The following is a 17,873-nucleotide window of genomic DNA, read 5'->3' on the forward strand; positions in this document are numbered from 1 at the left end:
GTTAGCTAAAGTTTTATGGCCTTATGCTGCAAGCTGTGTGAAAGAAAGCTTTTCTGTGTGTGTAAACTTTCACTTTCTTTTTCTGTGAAACCCATCATAAATCTTGTCTTGACAATTAGCTGGGTTAGCCATTGGAATGTATTACCATTTGTATTGCATACTCATGTTAGACTAAATATTCATTGATTATTATCACGCATGTTACATATTATTATTATTTAATTTGTCACAATAAATTGTATCTATTTTTATAACAAATTGTGATTTTATTTATATGGAATACATTTCACTTACATGATAACGATCTTTGGGATCTGAGAATTGAAATAGTGGGCAATTCTCAACTGTTTACCATTATTATCCCATAAATATCCCCACAATATAGATATAGATATGTACCCCCAAAGAAAAACATGCCTGCATTTAACCGTTTCCCGTCTTTAAGGAATACTATGATGTCTTAGAAAAAAAGGGCTTTAACTCCGTTAGGGCGGCATAACATTCCCTATTGATTTGGCCATCCCTGTTGCTATTATACTTACCCTCAACGCCGGGTCTGATCAGGTGGACTGCCTAACAACCAAGGCATTCCCCGTGCAGCCACTCCTATTGAGCAGTCATGTGATCACGATGACACCACAATCACAGGACTTGGATGGGCATGATTGACAGATTGCCTACAGTAGGATTGTCTGGGTTGCAAGGCAAATCGCCCAACATATTATAAAAAAAATAATTAAGTGTTCTTGCATAGCAAGACCACTTAATGTTATCTCGCATATATTTTTATTATTGTAGCCAAATTTAACTCCTAACTCCTCCCACAGTTTTTACACTACATAGACAGTAATATACCGAAACGTGCGGATTGTTCCCGATTGGATTGCTATTACTTTGTGGAACATTTTGCCGAATGGTTCACGAAATATCGTCGTTTTTGTGGCGAAATTGGTCCCATAGGAATTAATTGTGAAATGTTTAAAACTAGAGGAGGAGCTGAAAAGCTGAAAAATTAGGACATGATTTCTAAACTGCCACCACTCCCTCATTTCCAAGCCCACCTACACAAATCTTATATCAAAACGTTCAGCTATCCCTGCTGCTACTAAAAATGTCCACAGCTAATCTATAGTCCTGATAGTTTTCACAATATGACCATTTGTTTGCAACTCACGCCGTCCATTGACATTCATTGAAACTCCACTCTAGCCACCTCAAATTTGAAGGGCAATATCTAAACTGCGACTGTGCCTTCATTTTTAATATTTCAGAGAAATACTATGCATCAAAATGTAGGTCTGGGTCTTGTGATTTTCATAATATAAAGCCCTTTGCTGTAGGATTTATAATACAACCGTTTGAAGATGGCAACCGCAAGTGAAGTGAGCAATTAACCGCTCTTCTCTGCCCTATTTGAAATCTATTGGCAGTTGGTGGCATGTTCGAGGGATTTGAAAGCTCTTCTCTGCCCTTGCTGTAGAGTGAGTGAACCACACAAGTTACTCCAGCCACTCCAACCACACAAGTTACTCAAGCCACTCCACCCAGTTACTCCGCCCACTCCAGTTGTAGACTTCTGGTGGAGGCAAGAACACTTTACACAATTTCCCCAGAAATTGTAGCTTTTCTAGTTTTATATATAAATACATTTAGAATCAAATATATATTAACATTGTATTGAGAATATATATGTATTAAGGCCGTTTGGCCTGTATTTGCGGGAGGGGCTTAAATTAATTCACTCCCCTTGAGGTCAGCATCAGAATGATTTCGACTTACGGTCATCCAGACGCCATTTTACATGATTACTCCATGAGGTTTTCTAAGCTGAGCTGTGTCAGTAATCCAGCCACAGGCTTTTCTGGCCTACCACCTTCTTTCTTCAATCCATCGCCGTGGATGGTGTCCAAGTGACTCACAAACCGTAAGTCCACCTACCCGTTACGCCAGGCATCAGTCCCACGGCACCATGCACGGGTCAGGTCCTCACTTTACGGCTGCATTTTGTCTAAGTCTGTTCTAAAACTATTGCATGTTCATGCATATCATTCATTTAAACCCCCTACCGGTCTTTGGGTGTACTACAGGCTTCTTGGACATTATCGCATTTCATGTACAAACCAACGAACCACTGCATTTTTGCCTACACACTGACCCCTATCGGTCATTCAGGGTACTACAGGCTTCTCAGACATTATTGCATTTCATGTACAAACCAACAAACCACCACATTTTTCACCTACACACTGACCCCTATCGGTCATTCGGTGGACTACAGGTTTCTTAGACATTATCGCATTTCATGTACAAATCAACGAACCACTGCATTTGCGCCTACACACTGACCCCTACCGGTCATTCTGTGTACTACAGGCTTCTCAGACATTATTGTATTTCATGTACAAACATACAAACCACTGCATTTTTTACCTACACACTGACCCCTATCAGTCATTCGGTGTACTACAGGCTTTTTAGAAGTTTTTGCTTTTCATGTACAAAACAATAAACCACTGCATTTTCACTTACACACTGACCCATACCAGTCATTCAGTGTACTACAGGCTCCTCAGACTTTATTTCACTTCATAAGCAAACAAACTAACTACAGCATTTTCACTTTTATACTGACTCCTGTCAAACGGTAGGATTAACCCCTTAAAGGACCACTATAGTGCCAGGAAAACATACTCGTTGTCCTGGCACTATAGTGCCCTGAGGGTGCCCTCACCCTCAGGGTCCCCCTCCCGCCCGGCTCTGGAAAGGGGAGAAGGGGTAAAACGTACCTTTTTCCAGCGCTGGGCAGGGAGCTCTCTGCCTCCGATCCTCCTCCGTTCCGCCCTGTCGGCTGAATGCGCACGCGCGGCAAGAGCTGCGCGCGCATTCAGCCGGTCGCATAGGAAAGCATTTACAATGCTTTCCTATGGACGCTTGCATGCTCTCACTGGGATTTTCACAGTGAGAATCACGCAAGCGCCTCCAGCGGCTGTCAATGATACAGCCACTAGAGGATTTGGGGGAAGGCTTAACCCATTTATAAACATAGCAGTTTCTCTGAAACTGCTATGTTTATAAAAAAAATGGGTTAACCCTAGCTGGACCTGGCACCCAGACCACTTCATTAAGATGAAGTGGTCTGGGTGCCTAGAGTGGTCCTTTAAGGACACATGGCATGTGTGACATGTCATGATTCCCTTTTATTCCAGAAGTTTGGTCCTTAGGGTATTTTTACCAATCAGCATTTCTGACCCCTACTGGTCAACAGCAAAACTGTCTTCACATGTCATATACAATTTACCAGCCAATATAAATTACACATAAGATTGTTTTAAACATAACCATAAACCATAAATTAAATTCCAGCACGGGCTCAACTTCAGGTTTAATTCACAATAATTTACATTTCACATCAAGACCAACAGTGGTTCTATCAACACTGCCATCTACAGGTCTGTCAAGAACATTGACAATTTTCATGGGGTTTTACAAACACCAAAACACTGACACCTATAGGTCAACAGACAAACAAAATTTCACATACCAATCAGTATCCAACTACACTGCCACCTATAGGGCACTCGGCAGATCTCCAGTGCACTTGAATTTTGCAACACCATGTTCACTGACCACTACCATTCAATAGGACATACAACAATTCACATAGCAAGTACTATATCAACATCTGGTATAAATACATATATTATTACACAGTTGCAGACTCATCTGTATATACGTAACTGGTAATATAGTTCACATACATTTTTCACAGCACGCTGCTCACACAACAGACTTTCCCCTAGCAAGGGGACCTACAACATACAAGGTGGGGACAGACCACTTTTTCACTTGTACATACGACACTTAATGGGTTAAGATTGATACATATTTAACCAGTATGGCTACGATGTTTAATATTTACACATCATGGCACTTTACTTTTCACATATACTGTACGTATTAAGATAAGCTTGGTCTATGCCATATTTCCTTATGCCATACGGTTTTATCCATTCAGGTTACAGTTACTACTAAAAAACCTATACTGATTGTCAGGTTCAATACCATACTACCAGGTACATACACCTGCTCACATAGTTATCCATCTCTTACCTTCCCTGGAATAGTAATAGTGTACTGGCAATTAGGGTTCTAGGGCCCAATAGGTATTACCCCCTTTTTTCTCTGCATTATGCTTCGTTTAGTGGTCCCGCGAGACCAACTCCCCGCCTCACACTCGGAGGCATACACCCCTCGGGCCACTTGTGAGCTAGCCGCCTTGCATTGTATCATAGAGAGGGCCTCACCTGTCACTTCCCTTCCTATTTTCTGGTTACTGTCACCGAGAGGCCAACATCCTGCCACAACGTTCGGTGGCCACACAAAATCCCCTCACGCCAAGCATAGATAGAGCCTCTCAAGCCACTTGGCAACTAGCAGGGCCTCACCAGTTACCAAAAAACACCAAGCCTAATCGTTTCGCCTTACGGCTTAGCTAGCAAGCCAGTACAAGACCCCTGGGTACAAATAATAATTGCAATCTTTGTTATTTAAAAAAGATGGTGAAGAATCACCTCTTCCTAGCACCCCGGCTAGAATTGATACACCTATAAGCAGAGGAGATGTTGCTAGTCCAGCAGCAATCAGATCCTGGACGATCCCACACATTACCACCGACCTAAGGAGGTGAAAAATCCCCTACCCTGCTACAGCAAGGAAAGCAGAGTTATTCAAACTCCTCCATACATCAACGGACAACACGGAGGCAGGGGAAGGCCCAGCTACACCAATTCAGGTGGCAACCAGGCCATGCTAGCCTTACTCATAAACTCATGAGCCCAAACATTTTATGACAGACTGGCAATCTCGAGTCGGTCACCACAGCCCTCACAAGGCTGGGCCTCACGCTACTGTACAACCAGCACCAACCGAAACTCTGTTACCTGGTACAATCAATTCATATGACACACAAGACGTTAACCCTGCACGTATGATCCCAGCACATTGGGGAAGCAAGGCATATATATGTATGATGATGTATCTGTGATGGTCAGATCCAGGGATTCCAGGTAAATTGGGAACTGACCATCCCTTGGTTGGGTTGGCATTTGGAATATGTAGAGATGTTTATTTATGCAGGTACCCATACAGAAGGGATTTTATCCCAAACAAATGGACGAGCACTCTCAGGCTCCAGGTACCAGCACCTCTGAACTACCAGAGACAATTGATATGAGTAGTTACATTGCATATAGACTGTTGCATATATGTTCAAATGGTTCAGGGCACATGACAAACAATGTGTCCCAATACAACTTACAAATAACGTACTCACCATCTGTACACACCAATGCATTTTGAACACTACTGACTCAGCACCCTTCCAGACTTGTAGTAGATTTACTAAAGCTCTGGGGCTTCAAAGGGCTCTCATACACGTATCATAAATAAAACCTTCAAGGAATATAGCATGCCCTCACTTACAGTCAGCACAACAGAACCATTGGCTGTATAGACACTCATAGTCAAGATTTGCAGAGGGGTCTTCCAATCTCCACCATTTACAGCATGGCACCAAACACAAACACATTGGTATTGTCACAAAGAATATTCCCTTAAACAAAGACTAATCATAGACTTATTGGCACCACACACCTCCGCTACCCCAAGTCTCAACTCCCTCATACCCTCCGAGGAGTTTCCTTACTATACAACACCATTGATCTACCTTTACAGCTATCACTCAAGCTTGGTTAAGTAAGACCAATATCATCAACGCAGTAAACGGCTACCATCTACCCTAAACACTGGCACTTACATGGCATACAATGGGCAATCCTTTCCCCGCTCAACTTTCGGGCTACAGATTAGCCTACTATCGATATTCGCAGATACTCTGTGCTGGTTATTATAACATATCCAGAGGCCTTACAGTCATACACTATCTAGAAGACTTCTTGTTGATCATAGATAACATTTTTCACTAGAAGCCTCACGGCAGCTTAGTCTGGTTCACCACTTGGGCGTCCCAGTACCCCATAAGAAACAGAAGGCTCAGACACTATCATCACATTACTGGGCATACGACTTGAGTCGGCATCCATACACACAAGTTACCAAAAGACAAATAAGGAACATTCTCAACTACATCAATCACTACCTCCTGCTTAGTACTTACAACTGCAAGGAACTACAATCCCTACCAGGTTCCTTAATTTTGCCATGCCAATCATACCACAAGACCACGCTTTCACATCCAGAGTACTTTCCCCTTTTTTCCCACACTTCCAACATGACGATCAGAGGATGTCCCTAGACACCCCAGCAACAGCAGACCTGCACATGGGGGGGGAATTTCTTAACCACTTGGCATGGTAAAAGCATGTTCCTTCCAGGATTGTCTGACACTTCTCCAACCAGATGGTCAGACGCGGCATCTACCACGGGTTTGGCAGCGATCTACCGGGAACGATTGCTTTGGAGCTGTTGGCCATGGCATCCAGGTTTGGAAATTTTTCCACCACCTCAGCCCCTTTGGGGGATCTACCCCATTGTAGCAGCTGCTGTGGCATGGGGTAAATCATGGTCAGGGTCATCAATCCGTTGTTACTCAGACAACTAAGCACATGTCATATCATCAACAAACGCCACTACTCATCCATAAGGTCATGATATTTCTGGGGAACTCACTTGGTTGGCCACTTATCACATTTCACTTTCATGTACCAGATGGGGGTATACATCCCTGCCGACAATTGTCTCATTTATATTCCAGGCATGTTCATCATACGCTTTCTACAGCCACCCATACAGTTACGGCCACTCTTTTGTTCCAGAGACAGAATCATGGATTAGACATACTCATGCAGCATAGCATGCACTATCCCACCTAGCACTTTTGTCCCATACTTGTAGAACGCATAACACAGCTTTTCACCTGGCTCAAAGAATCACATTGGAACACGACATAGCTCAACCTGTGTCATAACATTTCTCCTAGGTTTTGCTTCTTTTTGCCACCTTAAACTATCTCACACACCATTATATATTTTACAGGCATTCAACAACACAGGATAACCTATGGCCAAAACTACCATAACTTCATGCTATCATACCATTCCCCCACGTTCCTCTCAGAGATTACCAATAGCCATCCAACTTTTCATCCTTATCGGACCTATTAGATCTACAACCGTTCAATTATACTACCAAGTCAGCCATTACCAGCCATGCACATTGCCTTTTATGCCTTTCTAAGGCCAGAGAATCCACTACCATCACCACCACTCAGACAGATCATTGTCTTCAACAATCCCACGTACGTAAACACATATATCATTACCTATTGGCTCTACCACATTCCGAAACGAGTCAACACGCACCAACAGTAGAGATAACATACTATCCAACCCACAACAAATGGTGTCCACTTTCGGTCCTAGATTCCTACCTTCAAAATCCTTCCAGGAATTAAATACTGTAATGCATTTAAGGAAAGGTCTGGTTAAATTGTATATATTTGTTGACTGTTTAAATATTTGATTATTAATTTTTGCCCTCTTTATTTACAAGCCTACCGTATCGTCGGTCTCGGCACACCACAACCGACTTGCTCCCTTTATACTATCCTACGTTTATGCTGGATCCTTACTCCATATACGGCTATTTGCCCCTTACACAAAAATATATATATATATATGTATATACACACATATATATATATATTCTAAATACAATGTTAAAGATTTGCACACACAGATTTGCTGTGATGTTACTACTGCGTGGGCATATGCAAATTAGCTCAACAAGGAATCACATTTTGCCTCCTTGCCTCAATAGCAAGCCAGTAACCAACCTCGTGCTGAAGGTGTGCATTAACAATGAAACAGCTGTCCATGAGTGGTTCACTGGCTTTGCATCTTTTCCCAAGTTATGTTTCAAATCTGTTATAACAGCAAAAACAGACTGTAAGGAATCCATGTTTAAAATGGAATGAGGCAAAAATGTGATTCCTGTTGAGCCAACTTGCATATGCCCACCCAGAATTCTTTGCGGTAGTAACATCACTGCAAATTTGTGATTTCTGTGGGAAAAGCAAATCTTATGGCTTGACTGGTGTGCAGATCTTTGTTTAACATTGTATTAACTATATATAGACTTCAGGTGGAAGGGCTTTTCAATAACAATTTTCCCCACCATAACCAATTTGTTTTTTGCTATATTATCTATCTATCTATCTATATACCTATATATATATATATATATATATATATATATATATATATATATATATATATATATATATATAAATTCGATAGTAGATAGCACTCCTAGGTTTTGTTTTACTTATCTATAACTTTTATTGGGTTCACATAAAAGCAAACAACGTTTCAGCTCGATACCACATGTCCTGATGAAAGCTCGAGGATATCGAGCTGAAACGTTGATGTTTGCTTTTATGTGAACCCAATAAAAGTTATATTTTACTACAAGTAAAACACCTGGGAGTACTATCTACTATACAAACTATATTAAATTGCTAGACAAGCACCGGGCGGGGGCGGGGTGGGGGTGGGGAAAGGGATTAGGGGAGAAAGATTACATAGCTGAAAAGAGACTTGCGTCCATCAAGTTCAGACTTCGTCACATATGTTTTTGCTGTTGATCCAAAAGGCAAAAAACACAGTCTGAAGCGCTTCCAATTTTGCTACAAACTAGGAAAAATTATATTATATATATATATATCATTATTTATATGTTATCAAAATACATTTAGAATATATATATATATATATATATATATATATACACATATATTCTAAATGTATTTTGATAACATATAAATAATGATATATATATATAATATAATATTATATTATATATTGGGTGACCTGCCATACAACCCAGAAGGAAATTATCAGATAATTTAATTGCCAACCCCTATATTTGACCTTGTTACTTTTAAGAACACCATTAAACCTGCATATGGTGGGGAGGGGTCTGTGTACTCTTAAGATATTGCTGAAGACACTTATGAATGTTTTAGAGCAGCAAAATGCATCATGACAATGATATCCGTGAAAGTGCTGTTTTTGTAGTAAAGAAGCAATAACAAAATACAAATATGAACACTAACTTTGGCCAGGGTTAGTGATTAAGTAGCTACTAAAAAGACTTGACATACCATGTTTTGAATACCCTGCATTATCTACTTTTGTAAATGGTATGCAATGATGGGAGCAATTTTCTTTCCTGGTCTGCCATTAGGTCTAAAAGGCAGCATAGCCACAGCAAACAAATCTGGCAAATTTAATTGTGTAAAAAGTGAAACGGGCAAGCTCTTAATATATAGACTCTGTAACCTTAAAAAAAGAAAAAAAAACTCTATTCCACCCATTGTCCACTACAATAGGATTTACACACAGTAATCAGTATTCAGCAACATGCACATTCATTAATTCTGGCCACAGCTGACATAGGAGGAAGCTACAGTTATTGTTTCCTCTGTAAAAGCAAGGAACGTCCTGCTGGTGAAAAATTATTTTAGCATGGGACTTTCAGGTCTTGGAGACCATGACTGATTCACTGAACAATTAATTTTGTTATTCAGACAGGAATGGTTAAGCATAGGAACCATACTATGAATCACAATTTCCCAAAATCACTTGATCTTGTCATATCTACCAGACCTTCTCATGAAGAACGTTTATTACAGCCACCATAGAGAAGTTACCTGGATGGAGCCTGTCGGCAGCTTTCAACTGATACAGTTGGAAGATAAAAATGCTTTGTATTGCTTATTAATACTTTTTATATATATATATTAAATGCAACAGAAAGAGACAAAAAAAAAATCCACACAAAGCCCGAAGAGATTAATCTCTTTAATGTATGGATTGAAAATAAAAGCAAAATGCTGAGCTCACTTACTCCAACATATGGAGAACAAAATGCTCAGGTCTCTACAACTATGTTAAATACTGTGAGGATAGAGATATTCATATACAATATAGATTTCTCTTATGAAAATAAGAAGCCCATCTGCAGCTCCCATTGGGCATCTATTATAAATCATCTGGAAAAGAAAAAAAAAAGCAGCCTATGGTAAATTCTTATATCCTATCATGTTAGCTGACTATATTAGAATATTAGAAAAATGAAAGAACAAACAATACATAAATAAATAAAAACAAGCTGGGGGGAGGGGTGGGGAATTTTAAATCATTTTTGCATCTTGAGTGTTAAACTGTTTACCGTTTTTATTTTATTACATTTTATTTTAATTACTTAAGTATTAAATGACAGGAAGGGAAGTTTAAATCCCACAGCCAAACATTAAGATTGGGGTACACATTAAGGTTTAGAACAAAAAAAAAAAAAAAAAGGAAAATATAATTATTTGCAGTTAAAGCTTTTAACACGTACAAAATATATTCTCTTCAATTCCACTGCAAACAAGACATTCTTCTAAACGGACCAAAGGTTTAAATTCAATGTTAATAAACATAAAATGTCTTTCAATTATTTTTCATAGTTTTCCATGGACCAGTAAACTTATTCTGAAATTTAATCCCGTGTCAATTAACAAGTTGGCTGACAGTTGCATAAATAAAAACAATTTATTGTTTTTCAAAATTGTAAATAAAAAGAAAACACTGATTGTAAATTCCATCAAATAACATAATATATGATGACCTGTAATGTTTTGTGCGTTACCTGTAATAATAATGGATGCTTTAAATGTCTTTTTTTTTACGTTATTGTACTTTCGGAGTAGTCAAGTGAAACGTCTGAAAAGTACAAACAGGTGAGGTGCCATTTCTTTTTTTTTTTTTAAATGAATCTCCATCTTACAGCCTATACAAATCTTACTATAGAAAAGGAATCAAATGCATTATTTGTTCTTGCCTTTTTCCAAGCCTGTGTACATAACCATGCACTGGATAATACACAAATGCACTGTGTAATGAACATTACTCAAGAAATACATCTTAGAACGGGTCAAAATTGTACGTAGAGTATTATTTTCTGTGGTAAGAATTATTACCTGATCAAGTATCCATTATATTATTAGCACGTAATAAAAAAATAAGAAAGTGTGGCAATTTGTTTAGAAAGATACCTTCACCACAGAAACATTTTACACGAAGCCATGATCAGAATTATGTACAATATAAATGTTTATAACTACTTTATATTGTAGGCTGTACAATAAAGTTACCATTACAATTTCAATCAATTGATCAGATAACTGGGTTAAAGAAATCCCAGACTTTTCAAATATTTTTTTCCCCTCAAAAATATTTAAAAACATATTTAAAGGTTTCTTAATTGCCATCTTTCCCACCCCCCCTTGCCAAATGCTAGATGGCTACATGACATCTGTGCCTCTAGAAAATGCACTCAGTCTTCAAAGTTTTCAGAGTGTAAAGAAATCGGTTTATAAATTATACGGATTTAAAACTAAAACATTAAAAAAAATGGAATTCACAAATACATAGCAGATGCATTTTAGTGCATGGACTACATGGTACTTGTCTGAACCATGCCCTGTGTTCCTTTCTATATTATAGATCCACCTACCAACATGTCTAGGATACCAAGGAAGGCACGGCAGAGGGATTTACCAAATATTTCGAGATTTTGGATTCATGACCTTTCCTTTTCTATACATGGCAGAAAAACCAAAGTGGTATTCTCTCAGCTGATAGGACATGAAAATTAAAGTCATGCTATAAACACTCACTGCACATTATTAACGCACACCGGACTTCAGAACTTGTCTTCTTTAGGTCTCAAGGCTCACTAAACAAAGGCATGCTCTTCTTCCTGGGCAACTGAGGAACATGTGGAAGGAGCACATACAAAGCAGCAACCTGGTCCTCTCGTCACACCTTCAATTGACATTGCTGTATATGTTTGCTCTGTTGCAGGTTGAGTTCTTTTTGTTACTATATTTTCTACTGGAGTTATTTTGTTTCCAGTGGTTGTTTTCTTTCACGCCCCCCTTTAGTATTGCTTGGGTAGTTCCCAATTGTGCTGCCATGTATAGACAGTGATAATGGGAAGTTTTACACACCTACTTAATTGTTTCCTGGCTACTCTATGACAGAATCATTTGTCTTCTCTATGTTCCGGCTAGAACCATCCTAATATTCCATGATGGATGTCGGAGAAAGATATTTATATATATATATAATTTTGTCTTTACCTTTCCTGTCTTATCAGTTATACAAAAAAGCTATCTATATGTAATGCTTTCATAAAACAGAAATTACAAGTAAGAATGACACAATGCATCTCATACAGTATTACAAGAGGCAGTGTCTTCGTTCCCAACACACAAAGAAGCTAAGGTACAGCTATCAAGATATCTTTGACCTCTGGTTGCAATTTCATATATAGATGCTTGGGGGATTTAAAGCTGTAACTCAGAATTATTTCCTGCAAATTGATAGTTGTTCTACAAGGATGGAAATATTTTCTACTTACTGCCCCTATTATTTTTTAAATGTTTAAACTCTGAAACATCAAGCAACCTCATTGTAGGGTTAGCAATAATGATATGGTGAAAGTTGTTAACAGAAGCTTTACATTGGCATTTTTGGATACAATTCCACCTGGAATGATCTAAATATCTGTTATGGTCTAATAAAAATGCAATGATAGAAAAGATAAACTAGCAGCCATTCCAAACCTAGAGTAAAATAATTGATGGTAGTACTGTAAGTGTTAAATAAGACATTTTACAAGAATACAAATCAAATCACAGGGTAGATGACGGTTGCCAATTAGCTCTGTTCTTGGTTCCCTTGCATACGTGAACTGCTGGATGTTTGCATCTAATGGATTCTTATGCCCACTCCCTCCTGCCCTCCCCCCATGTCCATTATTGAGGCTACCAAGATCACTGTTCCCTCACAGAAGATTGCCATGTAATAGCTCCCCAGCATTCTCACCATACTCAGTGGAATGGTATGTGAGGCAGGGAAAGGAGGAGATAATAAAATGGTGTGAGAATATGAGCAGTATCCTTGCCGTTTAGAACCTCCATTAGTAAAAATGTGTCACAGCACTCCCTTTTTTTTTTTAAACATAATTTTGCAATATACATTCATTACATAGATTTAGTCTCTTTCCAGTTTAAGCTACAAAATGCTTCACTTCCAAACCAAAAACAAACTCAAGCTCTGAATGTGCAGGGAATTAGTAAGTAAATGACCTGGATCTCCCATTTTTTCACCAACCACTTAAACTGGAGATCATTTATAAAGGTGGCACCTCTGCATAATGAATTGTTTGTACACCAAGGCAAGCAATTCTTGGCACTCCTAGATGTGGGCCTTCCAACAGTTTTCTGTCTTTTCCAATCCCAAGTGAAGTGTTTGACTACCAGTGAAGATAATCAAAAAATGACTAAGCAATATCTGTTCCAATATTAACCATGTGTGGGCATGGTGCATACATCTTGGGGTTCCATACTGCATGAGGATAATCTAAAGTAAAGTTTGTAGATGTGAGACAGCTTTTAGTCGATTAACAATCACTACTGTTAGCACCTATGAATGAGAAAAATGAGCAAGTTTTTGATCTGGTGGCTGAACATGGAAGAAGCAAAATAAGGTGACAGTTTACTGCAGGAATTGTGGCCTGTGGTTAATTGGCTGATAGGTATCTCCTACCCAACTAATTTCATAGCAGTGTTACTTAAAAATTCTCAGCACTGCCTGGGAGTCACAGACAGAACATGCAATGAAATTCTAATCTGTACAGCTGTATCTCTGGTGTAACAATATATAAGTTTGTAGTTTGTATGATACATGTATTATAAAATACAGCATATAGCTGTGACCCATGTGCATTGTTTGGCAGGCAAAGATGCCCTGGAGGAGCAGTGCTAAGATAAATAAAAGGCTGCTGATCAAAGGTGAAAAAAAATATGAAATAAAAAAAAGAAGATACTGGAGAACATGGTGGGTGGTCTCTGGCATTCTAATTGTAGCTAGTGCAAATAATCATCCACTCTGGCAAAGGAACAGGAGCCAAGACCTACACGAGCCATGAGTCGCAGACATTCAGAGGCCTGGCCCAATGCCAGCATTAGTGGGGGCTGCTTTGGCAGGTTCTGTGATTCTAAAAAAAGAGAGACACAAATAATAAGCACCAATATTCAAGTACACACACTAATGGAACTGTTGATGGCATTTGAGGCACACGGTCAACCGTCATTGGGTACAAATGGCATGCGCTATATGTTTGCTAATTAGGGAACATCTTACTTTAACCCCTTAAGGACCAAACTTCTGGAATAAAATGGAATCATGACATGTCCCACACGTCATGTGTCCTTAAGGGGTTAAAGACAATGTCAGGATGTGTATTCAAATGTGGAAAAAAATCACTAATTAAAATATTCAAAATAAAATTAGAATATCTGAAGTGGACTTATATTTTTGTTAATGAAGCCGTTACAAATGTATCTCTAACTACATCATTAAGATCTAACAATATAATGTGGAGTTCATATAATGTAGTCCCATATAACCATTTAAAGTTGCAGAGAGGGTGACATATGAATAACTGCTCAACATATGTGAAGCCACTCAGATATGAAAGTTTTAAGCTGACTTGGTCAATTTCATGATTCAATGTAGAAGAAATGTTTATTTTAATTGTTTGATGTTGCTGGTGCCCATCTGTGATTAAATAAAGTTCAAATTATTTATGAAAACAGTTATAAATGTGTTTTTATTTGTAAAACATTTTTTTGAAAACCACGTGCAAATAAAAGAGAAATATATATTTTTTTTTACATTATAATATATTATATATTTTTTTTAAATCATATCTATATATAAATAAATAAAGCTGTAGGAAAACAAACATATACCAACACAATTATACATTAATGTAGATAAAGAATTCATATATTATGTAATAATAAATATCTTACCTAATATAGCACTATTTAATGCAGCACATATGGGCTCTCTCTGAATGGGATCCAACTGCTGGCCAACTGGGCAGGTCCATGGATCTGAATATGCCAGCAAACTAAAAGCATCCTGTAAAGTACATTAAATGAGAGAAGTGATATTATATATACGCATGCATACATGAACATATGTACACACACAAAATATGTGGACACTACAAATAGATAATTAAAAACTCAGCAAAGTGAACATAGCTAAAATAAATAGGTCAAATCAATACTATAAAATGTTAGCTTCCATTAAGATTGACAATTGTACCCAAAACACCACAAAATTACATATTCTACTCAAATCACACATCCAGAATTAAATGTGCAAGCAACGCAACACCTCTAGAAATTGGCTTTCTACACAATTTAGACTGTACTATTATTGGTCAATAAACAACAGGTTTTCTGGTTGACCTGCTGGCTATGCAAGAAATATAATTTGCATATGTATTTATAGCCATATCTTGGACAAGTATTCATCTTTACGATCCACATAATAAAAAAAAAAAAAAAAAAATTAAAAAGGTTAAAAAAGACTTCCATCATGTCCATCATGTTCAGCCTTTAAGACTTCTGAATTACAACTGTTGATCAAAAAGAAGGCACAAAGACTACTTGAATTGAATTTCCATATTGAAGAAAAAAAAATCCTTCTGGACTCCAAAATGGCAGTCAGAATTCTTCTTGGTACAACAAGTTGTTATCCAACATTTAAAATAGTATATTAATTTACATCTAGAAATGTATGTCGATAGGGATGTGCTTGTTTATTTGTGGAAAGGAGGGTGATATATGAGGGTTCGTGATGAGTGTGTTTGGCAAAACTGGTTTGGATCTAGGAGTCTAAATCTTCAGGAACTAGACCTTGCAAGACACTTTATACACATACATTTAAACTAAATTGACTCTAGTAGGGCACATATATAGGAGTAGAAAATTTACCTGTAGCATTTTTTTATGTGTTGTGTTCTTTCCAAACTGCTGGCACAGATGTTCACTTAAAGTCTGCAACTCCCGTCCAAAATGTATCATTCTCTCTGTTGCTGCCTGGTTACCCCCACATAGTTGTCTTTGTACACAGCCGTCCTCTGCCAAAAAATAATACTTGTTATCTCCTAGAAAGACTGTTATGTGACTTTTATAAAAAAAAAAAAAAAGTACTGGGAACATAAGGGACATGCATTAAATGGAAACATGGCTTAATGGCTTAATACGTAACAAACACTGAACTCCGCTTACAGTAAATTCCTTTTCCATGAAATCCTACCAAAGCAGTAGACATCCTGAAACATCAGGGACATCCCTAAATAACTCCGTATTTATTCTAACCTTCCCCAATGTAGAAAATATACAATGGAGTAAATACCAATTGTCATGAAATAGAGGTGAAGTAGAAAAGTAATGTATTAGAAATACAGACGTTTGTGTGCTGCCTTATTTGGTTTACATTGAAAAATAATTTACAGTGAGTAAAATTCAGTAACATTCAATGCAGCACACATAGAGACCTATATAGAGCAGCAAACTGACCTGGCAAATTAAATAGAGTGCAAGACCATACTGCCTTAGCCTTAATCTAGAGAGAAGACCACACATGTTTGTAGTGTTCTGAGAATGTGAAGAGAAATCATTATGCTGTTTAGACATGTGGCCCCAGCCTTAGTGGAGTACTCTGTAGAACAAGCACGTCAAACTCAAAGGCTAGCACGGGCCAAATAAACAAGGTTTAAGTTGATGAGGGCCGCAAAAAAACAAACAAAAAAACAACAAACCTTTAATTTTCATAGAAACTTAGGTTTGTTTTGAAAAGTACAGTACTATAAAAAAAAAAAAAACGCATCCCCCCCTCTACTAAACCCCAGTCCCCCCTCTATACCAAGTCCCAGTCCCCTCCTCTATACCAAGTCCCAGTCCCCCCCCTCTATACCAAGTCCCAGTCCCCCGCCTCTATACCAAGTCCCAGTCCCCCCCCTCTATACCAAGTCCCAGTCTCCCCCCTCTATACCAAGTCCCAGTCCCCCCCCTCTATACCAAGTCCCAGTCTCCCCCCTCTATACCAAGTCCCAGTCTCCCCCCTCTATACCAAGTCCCAGTCTCCCCCCTCTATACCAAGTCCCAGTCTCCCCCCTCTATACCAAGTCCCAGTCTCCCCCCTCTATACCAAGTCCCAGTCCCCCCCCCTCTATACCAAGTCCCAGTCCCCCCCCCTCTATACCAAGTCCCAGTCCCCCCCCTCTATACCAAGTCCCAGTCCCCCCCCCTATACCAATTCCCAGTCGTCCCCCCCTCTATACCAATTCCCAGTCCCCCCTCTATACCAATTCCCAGTCCCCCCCTCTATACTAAATCACAGCCCTTGTTTAAAAAACAAGAAAACAAAATTAGCCAACAAGCAGACTCCACTCACACTGCCACTGTCACTATGCGACTCCGGAGTCCAGCATTTGGTATACCCCCAATGGCGCTATTGGCACCCTGTGCCAAAGCATATCCTCCCGCTACTCCTTGAAACTCTGTGAAGGTGGACCACGTTGACGTCACATCGGAATGTGACGTGGCGTTGCGTGCCTCCGTGCACCTCCAGGTCTTCCACTGTCCAGCCACGGGCATCGCAACACTGACCAACACACACTCTGACAGGCGCGCGCACACTCTGACAGACACACACACTCACGCACTCTCACTGACAGACACACACACACACACACACTCACTCACACACACTCACTGACAGGCACACACACATCATTCTATTTATTGTTCCCTACCTTTGGGAGCTGGTGTGGGGCCTCAGTGGTGATCTTCTCTAGGGAGGTCTCCATTCCTGCTCCTCACTGCTCCCTCACGCACGCAGCTTAGTGTTGCTGGGTGCCGGAATATGATGATCTGG

General features: G+C 39.1%; 1 protein-coding gene across 3 annotated transcripts in view; it reads right to left on the reverse strand.

Annotated features, from left to right (window-relative positions):
* Positions 1–9,864: 9,864 nt before the first annotated feature.
* The window catches only part of RANBP10 (RAN binding protein 10), a 59,362-nt gene continuing 51,353 nt past the window's right edge, over positions 9,865–17,873 (reverse strand). For 2 of the 3 annotated variants that reach the window (XM_063437278.1, XM_063437277.1), the window contains exons 12-14: positions 15,926–16,071; positions 14,951–15,062; positions 9,865–14,130 (exon numbers count right to left, since the gene is read on the reverse strand). In XM_063437278.1, coding sequence (XP_063293348.1) covers positions 14,000–14,130; positions 14,951–15,062; positions 15,926–16,071 — 389 coding nt within the window. In that variant the 3' untranslated portion in view covers positions 9,865–13,999. Of the gene's footprint in view, positions 14,131–14,950; positions 15,070–15,925; positions 16,072–17,873 lie in introns of those variants that run through there. The other variant, XM_063437279.1, reaches the window with a different exon arrangement.

Source organism: Pelobates fuscus, chromosome 12 (assembly GCF_036172605.1).
Source record: "Pelobates fuscus isolate aPelFus1 chromosome 12, aPelFus1.pri, whole genome shotgun sequence".
In the NCBI taxonomy this organism is placed as follows: Eukaryota; Metazoa; Chordata; class Amphibia; order Anura; family Pelobatidae; genus Pelobates; species Pelobates fuscus.